This window comes from Selaginella moellendorffii, unplaced genomic scaffold (genome assembly GCF_000143415.4).
Source record: "Selaginella moellendorffii unplaced genomic scaffold, v1.0 SELMOscaffold_1, whole genome shotgun sequence".
In the NCBI taxonomy this organism is placed as follows: domain Eukaryota; kingdom Viridiplantae; phylum Streptophyta; class Lycopodiopsida; order Selaginellales; family Selaginellaceae; genus Selaginella; species Selaginella moellendorffii.
The window spans coordinates 5,838,348-5,850,126 of record NW_003314262.1 but is presented as its reverse complement, the minus strand read 5'-3'; the positions used below and the strand labels follow the sequence as shown (position 1 = coordinate 5,850,126).

Below are 11,779 nucleotides of genomic sequence, written 5' to 3'. Positions count from 1 at the left end.
CTGCCATCTCCTCCTTCAACATTTTGTAAACAATTGTATGTGATATGATAGCACCTTCTAGAACAAGGTATGTTACCTACAACTAATATCATTTTATTATATTTTTTCTTTTAATAGTGACAATACTATAGTATAGTAAAGTAATTCTAGATCTTACATTCCACTATAGGGTGGCCTAAAAACCCCATATTTTGCACTAGCCAATGCAATGTTTCCCAAGGGGATGTTGTTCCTCACCATGAAGAGATAGTGGGTATGTGTCTGTAACTCATTTTTGAATCTATTGTACATCCACACGTGCACATTTTCCAGACCTGCCGTTGGGCAATTCTTACAGTGCTCAAGAAAAGTTTGTAAACCCATAGAGCCATTTGTCTTGTCCAAGAAAAAGTAGCATATTAGACATCGAATGTAATAGCGTTCTGTGCTTTCAAGTAATCTTGCCATGTCAGGAGCAAGATCTTGCAAAAACATGTGGCATTGCTCTTGAAGCGTTGGAGGCAATCCCTCTCTAGTAGCAAGATAAGGAATTTCACATATAGGGAGCTCTAATTCAGCTTCACTAGAGCCCTTAGCAGAAAAAGGATTGTTATGTGGAGGTGAAGGTGGAATGTTGGTAGAACTTGGGGATGGAGGTGGAGATTGATGTGAAATGCTGAGGGGCCAAGTACGATTAGCAATGGGTCTCCTTTGAGCCATTTCAATATAAACTTCTAAGGAGCTCAAGGAGAACAAAAAGCCTACAATGACTATAACTTTTCTAGATAGTTTATATACTAAGTTTTAGTCTTGGGAATGAGGTATATTTATTATGACACTGACAATATTTAGATTCTTGGGAATGAGGTTTATTTATTATGACATTGACAATACTCAGATTCTTGGGAATGAGGTTTATTTATTATGACACTGACAATACTCAGATTCTTTAAATGTCAGTCTTGGAAATGGGGCTTTATAATCATAACTTTTTTGTAAACATAAGAGCTTCTAGAATTTTAGATTATCGTGTATACACATGCTTTATCATTATGATGAATCCTACTTTGCTACACATATATTCTTTTCTACACATGCCAAATGTCTAGGGAAATAAATTGCAAGGAAATATAGAACACATTATAATGGTAGAGCACGTTGGCACGCTACCATTTTCTCATATGAGATTGCCTTTTAGTCTTGGAAATGTAGATAAAGTGGATTCTTTGATGTGATATTACTTTTGAGTCTTTCGAAAGATTTTGATTTCTTTTATCATTATTTACAAACAATTCCTAAAAACTTTTAATGAGGATTCACTGCAAAATATACCTTGGTCTTATCATATGAGAGGATTGCGATATAAGCAAGCAATAGAGTTTTTAATATGAATTAATATGTAAATTACAAATGTCATGGAAAGTTTTATGGAGTAGATTTCTTGGTGCTTTCCGCTGTGCTGTTCATTTCTTCATTTCTCTTGCTCTGGACTGTTGTTTCAGAAGTAACAAGAGCATTTTTATCAATCGTGATAGTGATCTCTACATTCCCAGGTGGGTAATAAGGACCAGGAGTGTAATATGGAGATTGTGGTAGTGAAACAAAATTAACATTCTCACATTCCTTTGCACTACAACTCTTACTCACAGATCTTGTATTTTCCTTGCTTCCCATCTTCTCAAGAACCCTAAAAAATCTTTTGAATGAAAGAATAGTATCTACAACTGTAAAAGTATTCAAAATATTAAGTAATCAAATCAAATATGACAACTGTAACAGTTGTTATAATAAAATAATATAGTTTTATAAAAGATAGGTTCTCATGAACTTTGTCTTTTTTAAACAATTCAATCTTATAGAAACTTTTAACTTAGATATTTACGTATTTTAATATTTTAAAGTTTGCTAGAACCTTCATTTGTTCAATTTAGATCTCCTTTGTAATATTTCTTATTGACTATGTTGACTTGAGTTGACTTGTGTTGAATTGAGCTCAACTCATGAGCTCAACTCAACTTTGGGCCATCCCCTGAGCAGGCGTTTATTGATCTCAAAGAGGTATTGACAACTCAATTTTGGCATATCCTAACTATACTTGACTTTTTATTTTGTATGTGAATGCTTCTGATATCAGTTTTAGAGGTGTGTTGATACAAGAGAGCCTGAGTGTGCTTGGTTAATATCATCCTATTGTATATATCAATTGTACTTTACAATTAGCGGAGGTGAACTACTTCACAATAGAGAATAAGTGTTTAGTAACAATTTGGGGTTTCAAGAAACTTCACGCATAATTACATAGTTCTTAAATATTACTCAAAGGTGATCATGCTATAGTTACTTCATTATTAAAGTGGAAGAACTTAGTTAGTCATATTGCTTAGTGGGTTTTGAAGTTTCAATTTTGATGTTGTTCATCGGCTGAAGAGTTTTATACCTAATGCTAATACCTTTTCTCGAGCTCCTCTTCCTTCTTCGCTCTCTTCTTATGTTTCTAATGAGCCTATTATTCTAGCATCTGTGGATTTTTTAAATGAGGATTTTGTACCATTGGTGGTTATTATACTTGATGTTAAGTGTCCACAAGGTGCAAAGCAAGATTTATCCTCTCTTGATGAGGTTCGTAAAGTTTAAAAGATTGAGCTGTGGATTTGAAGGCTTTGTGATAGGTTTAAAAATCTTGCATCACTCACTGATGACTTGTTATTTCAGCATTTACATTCTTAATATTGCCTTGGGGATGGTTTTTGTATTTGTGGGGACAAATCATGATGATCATTTACGACTAGTGGTGCTTTCAATATTTATTCCAAGCTTCCTCCACACCTACCATGATTCTCATGTTCTAGGTGGTTATATGGGACATTGTTATATAACAAAGAAGTTACGCAAGTCTTTCTATTAATCAGAAATGCAATGTGATGTTATTTGTTATATGCATAATTGCATTTGGTGCCAAACTTGTAATACTTCCTCTTGTGCTATAGGAAAAAGGTTGGAGTCAATTGCAATTTCTTATTTGTTTGAGTTGGTGGCATTTGATCTGATGAGACTTTTTTCCACAATCAACTGCTAGTAATGAGTATGTCATTATTGCTTCTGACTACTTAACTCGTTGAATGGAAGTTAGAGCTCTTGCTAGTGCCTTTACAACTACTGTTAAATACTTCTTCCTCAATTGAGTGGTGTTCTAACATTTTTGTCCGAAATGGATTCTTTTGAATAATAGTTTTATATATATAGCTAATGCATTTTACATTTTGATATCTTAATTAAAGATATATCACACTTTCACAAGTGCTTGCTCTTCTTGGTTTCAATGGGTTAGGAGCTCTTGGCCTCTCTTTGTTCCATAGCATCTCTTGGCAATAATCTTGGTTAATTATTGGCTTGAAAGTTGAGTTGCCTTTGCCCACGTTCTCTTTGTCTCCATGGCTCCTTCTTTCTTCTTGACCATTGCTTGGCCATCTTGGTGAGCTGGTTTGTGGCTTGATCATAGTAGTCTAGTTAGTTGCAACTTGCTTCCCAATAAATTAGAAGTTCTTGGCCCTGCACTCCCACTTTTCAGTCGCTTCCTTGTGCTTCCATATTGCAATTCTGTGCTGGTGTGCCAACGTGTCATGCTCACGCAACATGCCAACGTGGCATGTTAGCCAACGTCGTGGCAAACACTAAAACCAATTTCCATGTCTACTGCACTGTTCTTTCACCGAATGCCAAAGACACTCCCGAGTCCTGATCGCATGCTTCACTCACCCCACCATAGATCAGAGCGTTTAAGCGTTTCTTCAAAGATAATAACTTGCAATCTTCACTCGAGAATTTTAAGATTGCAGTGACGAGCTTTCTCCCCGTCAAGACTGTGGATATTCAAGCATCGGGCGGTCTCCAGCGAAGAAGGCATGAATTTCGAGAGGTACAACTTGCATTGTTTTTCCTTTCATATCCACAAGACAATTTCTCTTGATTGTGATCAGGTACCATTTTCATAGAAGAATCTTCTAAGCGATTGAATGGGAGCCAAATATTTTCCCACAACGATTCCATAAATGGCGACACATTATGAAACATTTTATCCACCAGGATTCACGTGTGCAACTATACCTTTTCTTGTAAACTTTCCAGATCTTCAACGAGTTTCTCCAACTTAAGAATTTCCTATGAACAGATTACGCGTACAAAAGGTGATGATCTCCATTTGACGTTTTCATTCCACCTGGAGCGAAACAAGTTTGGACATGGAAGCTCTGCAGCATTTGCATTGCGAGTAAGCCAATTCTCCTCGCAAGGGAGTATTCTTATATCTCTTTAAAGATCACTTTTTTTCTTCACAGACCCATCGATTGATCCTCACAGCCCTGTCGCTACGCACGACGTATAATGCGACTCCCACAGATCAGTATTCGCGGCCTCGGTGATGATCATGGACGGATCCAACTCCTCGATAGGCCGGACAATCTCCACGTCCCACAGTCCGTCCGAGTTTATGATATTTAGCAGCAGGCTGCTGGACGAGTGGTGATGATCCTTGTGAGCCTCGGCCTCGCTGAATAGCGGCGGGATGGGGACATGCATTGCGTCGTGCTTGCCGTGCTGATCATCCCACTCCACCGCGGCCACGGGATACAACTCGAAAGACGGCGACGATCCGAGGTCGCCCGGTTTGATCATCATGGTCCCCGAGCAGCAGCTGGTAGCTGTGTCGCAGGTGGCGGACAGGCTCGGCAGCTCGCAAAACTCCATGTCCCGCGCGGCCGAGGAGGTGATGGAGTGATCCCCGGAGCCCCCCGACTTGATGTTCTTGTGGTGGTAGCGCTCGGTGAGGCCAGAGCTGTTTTGCGAGAGGATGCTGATGGGAGAGGATGGTGGTCCTTTGAGCCGGGCTTCCTCCTCGTCCTCCTCCTCCACGTCGAGAATCTGGTCCGAGCCCATCCCCAGGAGTTTTTGGTACGAGAAGACTTCTCCTCCTGGCCGAGGACGCTCGTCCGTGGCAGCGGCGTATGGAGATGGAGATATCATGGTGATACCAGCGGAGGTGGTGGTGGCGGCGGCGGTGACGCTGGCGGCACCGGTGTTTTGTTCCAGCGTCGCGGCGTCCGGGTGGCAGCTGCATGCCGCGGCGGTGTTTTTGGAGTGGAAGGACGGGCAGCTCGGGTCGTGCTGTGGCAGCGGGCGGTGCGTCTGGGGATCGATGCCCATGTTGCGGAGCTTCTTCTTCAGGTGGGTGTTCCAATAGTTTTTAATCTCGTTGTCAGTTCTTCCAGGGAGCCGTCCAGCGATCAAAGACCACCTGAGAGATGGAGACAAACGCGAGAAGGAAAGTTTAGAAAAACCGCGAGACAAGAATCACGGGGGAGTTCTTTTTTAACTCGCTGGGGAGATTTGCGTGGCGGCTGGCGAGCTATCAAAAATGGTTCCTTGTCGGTGGAGGAGCAAGAAACAAAGGAAGTGTGACTTGAAACTCGTGAGCATTGGAGATATCACGGGAAGAAGATTGGGAGGAGGGGGAGAATGCAAAGGTGATGACACTGGAGATGGAAGTGAAAACTCCAGACCTGTTGCCGAGCAGCGAATGCAGTTTTATAATCAGCTGGTCTTCTTCCTCGGAGATGTTTCCACGCTTGAGATCTGGACGAAGATAGTTTATCCACCGGAGCCTACAGCTTTTGCCACAGCGACGAAGTCCTGGGACGAACAATGCGTAAGCTACGAAAAATCTCTTCCGAGAGTTTTCTCTCTCGCTCTCTTTTTTCGAGTGATTTACAACTATGTGAATTTTACCTGCAGCTTTTGGAAGTGTTCTCCATGATCCTTCGCCGTGGAGGCTGATGTGCTGGGTGAGGAGAAGATCTTCTTCTCGTGTCCAAGGACCTCGGTTAAGGCCGACTTTCTCACAGCAAGGTGCTCGTCCCATCTCCCTTTCTTCTCGATCGATGGCTGAAATTCTTTCTATACCTTTGACAGAAAGAAGTGAAATTTGCTGAGAGCCGAGAGGGAAGCTTTTGCTCTCGGCTGGATAGCTTGGAAAGCTATGTAGAGCTCTAGGCGAGGACCTCTCTCAAAAGACTTGGAATTCTCCGAGAGAGAGGTCTAAAAGGAGAAGTTGAGGAAGAAGAGAAAGAGAAACTCTAAAGCCCCGGGTATCAAGGAATGCTAGGCGCGACAAGCAGCAGACAGGAAAACATTCACAAACTCTCTCTTTTTCGAAATCACGGCACGAAACTCAAGAATGGTCCGCAACTCAAGCGCTACGAATTGCAGGAAACTGCGAAAACTTCAAAGAAGAAGAATGGATCAGCAAATCGAAAGTTATCTCTCGAAAACGCTCACGACGACGAGAGAAAAGAGGAAAGTGAGCAAGGAGAAAGGATCTTAAGTAGCCAAGCACGGATCCCGCTAGAGATCTTCTTTGGTCCGCCTGACACTTCTAAGAAGGACCTCAAAAAAAAAGTTGAGAGAGCTATTGGCGAGAGGAGGAGGAAGAAGAAGACGACTCTACAAGCTCCAGGCAAGTCCTTTCGTTACAAACTCTCTCTTTTTCTCTTAACGGGAGCACTTTATCTGATCTGTGTGTGTAGAGGCCTCTCGCTGTCCAGGCTATGACTCCTCCGGGGCTGCTACTGCTACGTTTTGGAGGTGGTGTTCTCCTTTTTTCTCGCTTTTTTTTTTTCCGCTCTTGTGTCAGGCAGAAGTTTGACACACGAAGCAACTTATTCTGCAGATGATTGATTGATTGACACTCACACCACGCACACGTATAGCGAGCACAAGCACAGCTTTTCTTTCCGCTAAGCTGGTCTTGGTCCAAGCTCGTAAAAATCCCTCTTTTTCGCTCGACGTTCTTTGTTCCAGGTCTCCTCTCCGGGCTTAAAACCTCACCCCTCGCCGTGCGTAAGTGTATTTATATGCGAGCTCGATTCATTGATTGCAGTCAGATGCTAAACTCGTCCGTGCTTTCCGTTGCATGGTGGTCGCGGTTTTATGCCAGATCAACTTCAAAGGCATGTTAAGTCACCAAGAAGTGAGTTAATCTCAGCTTAGGTTTTAAACGGGACACTCGTTTTCCAGGCTCTGACTTTCATGGATGGGCACGATTACTGTAAGCATGACTTGAAAAGCATTTTTTTCTTTTCTTTTTTTCTTTGTGAAGGACTATCCGTGCATCTTGACACCGTCCGTGCGTTTCCAGTTCCGGCTATTATGGAGCATGCGGTTAGTTCTAAAGTTTTTCTTCCTCTCTCGCTCGCTCACATTTTGTTTTCCAGCTTAAAGAAGTAACTCAGTCACACGAGCGTTTCCACCCCGTCCGTCAGTGACTCCAGGAGCTCTGACTACTTGTGTTCCATTCCTTGGACTCCAGAGTAAGCTCAGTCTCTGCCATGCTCGCTCGCTCGTTCGCTCGGTCGCTAGCTGTAATCCTCGCTCTCTTCCGACTCGACTCGACTGGATCGATCGATCGGAGCTCTCTTTTTCTCGCCACTCACCTTTCGCTGCCTGACTGTTGTCGTTTCAGAGAAAGGAGGAAGGAGGGGAGAAGAACTTACAAGTTGGCGCGAGGCAGTCATCGTTGATTTAATCGTGTGTCAATTTCGTATATCGCAGCACCATATATGCTTCCAGGTCCCTTTCTCGCTTTGCTTTAAGAATTTCCTTGCTTTTTTCCCTCAAAAAATGATCTCTTCTTTTTCTATTGCAGCAGCATTTGTTCCATGAATGCATGTGTGTGTGTGTCGGGATTTTTCCGAAGAAGTAGCCGGAAGATGCCATTAACGACGAGCTTTTCAACTGGCTCTTGACCGGAACGCGAGGTTCTTCTCTCTCTTTATTTTCTTTTTTTTTTCCTGCTGGTTTTTTCTCCTGCCCGTCAATCTCACTCTGCCTACGTATCGAGGATAAGAGGAGAAAGTTACGACTGTTTCAACGCATTCCATGCACCCAAAGTTGAAGTTTCCACCTCCTTTTTCTTCCTCGCATCTCAGCTTTCTTCCTGGTTTACTGGTCAGGCTGAATTTATTTCTCTTGGCAAGAAAACGGTTGAATTTTCTGTTCCCAATCAACCTTTTGGGACTGTAGAAAAGAAAAAATAAGAAAAACAAGAATTTCCAAGAGACAAAGAGACTGCCCGAGGAGAAACACACACACGCAATGTGGGTGAAGAGGAAAGCAACGCAAACGCGAAGGGGAGGAACGTAATATTATAAAAGAAAGCATTTCTATTGATCAAAAATCGTTTTTTACCAAAAAGTATATATTTCTGCGCGTTTGGGGGGAAAGATTGTGGATCCATATTATGAGGGAGGCCAAGAGAGCCTCGAATATTTTCCCACTTTTCTCCTGGTAACTAATAACTATTACCATTGCTATTCATTATTTGTTATTATTACTATTATTATAATTATTATCAACTTATATATGATAACTATTTGTATCGGTATCAATCAAGATCCAGCAGAGGAGATTTATATGCTGACAAGTTGGAACTCATAAGCTCGCTCGATCGACCGGGGGTCGCTCTCATCGAAAATCAGGCAAAGCTTGTTCTTCGCCACGAGTCGCGGGATCAAGTGGACTGGAGTTGAAAGCGACCATTCTCTTTTCTGCAAGTGATCAAACTTACACGGTCTTTTACGTGTCAATGTGCCAAATCCTTGTGATACTGTAAGCTTTGCGTTTTAAACGGAGTCTACACGAGCGCGCTTGTGTAACTTGGCAAGATCAGCATGTAGGAACAAACTTAAAGATCTAGCGGCACAAAGTTCTGGTCTTTGGCTCGAGTGGAGTTCTTATCTTATATCAAAAGATCATCGAAGTAACTACGAGAGTTTTTTTTTACACCAAACTCGAAATGGACTCCACGATCGAGATCTCTGAGTCGTGTGACCATGATCTTTCGTGACCCATGCTGGGAGACACACTCCATCGTCTTTAAAAACTTTTTCTTCACACTGGTACTATTAGTGTGGCTATAGCGCGGTGCTTCCACGTTTTTAATGCCTGTTAACTTCATGTAGAGCGTGGGTGGAGCACACAGAGATGGCCTGCCAGCCATCAATCAGATCCACCAGAAACTTTTCTTCTTGGTCTCGAGTCCGTCCAGTGTTTCATCAATCGTCTCCATCCACCAGATCTTTCTCTTTCCCATCTTCTCGTCCACGCTAGCAGCAACAGTTTGAGCAACCTTGCGTTGCAATCGCAAAGCCGATGCTAGCGCGTTTCTCTGGAAGGTCGATTTCTTCTTTGGCTCTCGCTCCTGCCCGAGAAAACTTTAGACAACGAGCAAACTGAAAAAGGAAAGAGAAACCTTACCCGCAGTTCTTCGAGCTCGGCCTCGGTGAATCCCTTCGCCATTAATCCCAGCACCCATTGGAGAGCTTGCGTTCTATCCTGCTGAGCAAATCTGATCAAGCCCAGCCACAGTGTCTGTACGGGCGAGGCCTTGAGAAGTCCCAACTTGACGAAGTAAGGGTGGCCGAGAGCAGCCTTGGCACTGATACGTTGGCGACCTTTAAACTGCATCATCGCTTGGAGCAGCTCCCAGCCAGCTCCTCCGTCCATATCCAGAATCTCGAATCCACGTTGAACGTCCGCATTTGGCCGAGCGTCCACCAAGTCTCTCCACGCAACTAAGTCGTGGTCCATGCGCTTCAGCTGCCGGTTGAACTGGATGAGAGCACTGTCGCTTCTCAAATTCGAAAAGACCTGTCATTGACAGATGAAAGCTTTATATCAGTTGGAAATGAAGTACTAATGTCATTACCATTTGCAAGAACATCAATCCGAGACTGTAGATATCAAAGCGGTCCGGCAGGTTCAGCTGCAACGACCAACAAACATCGTGATTTGTCACAGGAAACATATTCACTGGTATAAACCTGCCATAGAACTGGAGAGAGTGCTGTTGCAATGACAGGCGATGGAGCCGAGGGAGTTTGAGTGCTCATAATGTACTGCTCAGGTGCAGCGTACCTTGAACATAGAAAAAATGTCAGGAAACTTTCTTTACGCGAAGTTGAGAAGAAATAGACCTTGGATCCAGTAGGAACTCTTGCGGAATGTAGTTGATGCCAACTCGCAAGTCCGTAGCAGCGCCGAGATCAATAATCTTGAAGGACTTCGACTCTACGAAACAGTAAAATTGATAAGAAACAATGGCTACGTATCTACAAGCTTACCGTCGGAGAAAATGATATTTTGCGGTTTTATGTCGCGATGAACAATCCCAGTATCGTGCAGCCCCCTCAAACATTTCAATAGCTCTTGAAGTAAGGACTGGATGATCTGGTTTTCTCGCTCGGCACCTTTGGCAAGCAGTGTAGTCTTCAAGCTCAACGCCTTTTCAACCTGTCTGTCGCGATTTGAGATTTTCAGTAAATCCATCCTTGCATGAACTGAGAACTCACTAACATTGTAAGGAAAATCCTTGCTACTCATGAAGTCCGCGAGAGTCGCCACACCTTCGTAACGCCACACAAGCCAAAACTCCTTCCTCTTTGGATTGACTCTCTAAAACCAACCAATATAAAAGGTCATTGACAAGCAAAAAGAAGGAGAGATCAAGCATACCATCTTAAATCCGTCAAGGTAGTCAGCACATTTGCCCGGGCATGCCCGTCGCACACGCTGGTTCATCCAAGCCTCCACTTCTCCATACTCACTAGCCTTTTTCACCACCACTGGAAACGACTGCGCGTTAACAAACAAGTGTTTCAAAGTGATCGAGCAAAAAGCAAAAGAACTACAAAACCCAAGCACCTTCTTTTGAGGATTCGCAAACGATCCTTTGTAGACGGATCCAAACGCTCCTTCTCCAATCTTCTTCTCCAGGACAAAGTCATCCTGGACGAAACAAACACCTCGTTTCAATCCAAAACGCTAGGACTTACGTAAACAACGAAGAAATACCTTTGTGTAAGAAGGCCGGAGCCTCTTCTCTATCGGTGCTAGAAGAAACATGTCCCAGAATCCAGGAGCTACACCAGGAGTCGCCCACAAATAAGTGACTGCGAGCACCGCCAAAGCAGCGCCGGGCCCTGTTACCTGCAAGGAATTGGATTTGGGCAGCGTGCTCCGATACACCACATCGCCACACTCCATCACCGTGCAAGGCAATCCAACCCCAACCCCGATCACAATACCGTGGAATGCATCCATCCAATCCATCCCTGCTACCGCGACTAGGGCACTGGATCGATGCCCGCCGCGCCGCCGCCGCGACTCCCACCTCCCCCCGCTCGATCGATGCCCCAAGAAGCCGCTCCTAAGCCCCGATCTGGCGGCGTCGCAGCAAGGATCGCGAGAAATCATGGACTTCTCCATCCCCACGGAGAGAATCGCCATGGGAACTTTGGAAGAGAGCTTCAAACCATAGCTAGCCTTGATTTTTTCCCACCACAAAATGTGGGTGGACGCCCTTGCGACACGTTGGACTGACAAGATCCACGTGGCGGATAATTAGCGAGGTATGTTTCTTTTGCCTTTTTCTTTATTACGTACGAATAGTCACAATAATCAAAAGAGACTGGCTATTAATAGTTTAACTACCAGCTGACCAACATTTTATTTCATTTCATTTCATAAACTATTCACTTCCCATGGATGATGGCACACACCTGTACAAAGTCTGTGGTTCGAATAAGGGTTGCTGCCGTTGACCAGCAGAATTCCTCCAGCCGTGCATGAAAGTTTCGAACTTTCGTCTACAACACTAATGATAGATTTAAATAGATTGTAGAGAACACTAAATTCACGTGGCTATGATTGGCCACTGCGCTAGCTGAAATATTTATGTTATAATAAATAA

At 43.6% G+C, this 11,779-nt stretch overlaps 2 protein-coding genes across 3 annotated transcripts; both read right to left on the bottom strand.

The window, feature by feature from the left end:
• Positions 1-4,159: 4,159 nt before the first annotated feature.
• Positions 4,160-6,319, bottom strand: LOC9629124 (transcription factor MYB86). 2 transcript variants are annotated; one of them, XM_002961748.2, is made up of 3 exons: positions 5,761-6,319; positions 5,535-5,664; positions 4,160-5,269 (listed from the first exon to the last, which is right to left on the bottom strand). In XM_002961748.2, the coding sequence occupies exons 1-3, from the start codon at positions 5,891-5,893 to the stop codon at positions 4,330-4,332; spliced, it is 1,203 nt and encodes a 400-aa protein (XP_002961794.2). In that variant the 5' UTR covers positions 5,894-6,319; the 3' UTR covers positions 4,160-4,329. The 2 variants fall into 2 exon arrangements, with proteins under 2 accessions (XP_002961794.2, XP_024539157.1); XM_024683389.1 differs by having other exon boundaries at positions 5,535-6,319.
• Positions 6,320-8,780: 2,461 nt separating this feature from the next.
• On the bottom strand, positions 8,781-11,357 carry LOC9629123 (serine/threonine-protein kinase STN7, chloroplastic). The gene is made up of 10 exons (XM_024685398.1): positions 10,882-11,357; positions 10,732-10,815; positions 10,543-10,662; positions 10,384-10,482; positions 10,152-10,320; positions 10,005-10,098; positions 9,852-9,945; positions 9,737-9,793; positions 9,286-9,678; positions 8,781-9,229 (listed from the first exon to the last, which is right to left on the bottom strand). The coding sequence occupies exons 1-10, from the start codon at positions 11,314-11,316 to the stop codon at positions 9,032-9,034; spliced, it is 1,743 nt and encodes a 580-aa protein (XP_024541166.1). The 5' UTR covers positions 11,317-11,357; the 3' UTR covers positions 8,781-9,031.
• Positions 11,358-11,779: the final 422 nt, after the last annotated feature.

Coding starts and splice junctions, on each gene's coding strand:
- LOC9629123 (XM_024685398.1), bottom strand. CDS start 11,316: ATGGCGATTCTCTCCGTGGGGATGGAGAAGTCCATGATTTCTCGCGAT. Junction 10,663..10,731: donor TTGCGAATCCTCAAAAGAAG/GTGCTTGGGTTT, acceptor GTTAACGCGCAG/TCGTTTCCAGTGGTGGTGAA. Junction 10,483..10,542: donor ACCTTGACGGATTTAAGATG/GTATGCTTGATC, acceptor GGTTGGTTTTAG/AGAGTCAATCCAAAGAGGAA.
- LOC9629124 (XM_024683389.1), bottom strand. CDS start 5,893: ATGGGACGAGCACCTTGCTGTGAGAAAGTCGGCCTTAACCGAGGTCCT. Junction 5,270..5,534: donor CATTCGCTGCTCGGCAACAG/GTCTGGAGTTTT, acceptor TCCATCTCTCAG/GTGGTCTTTGATCGCTGGAC.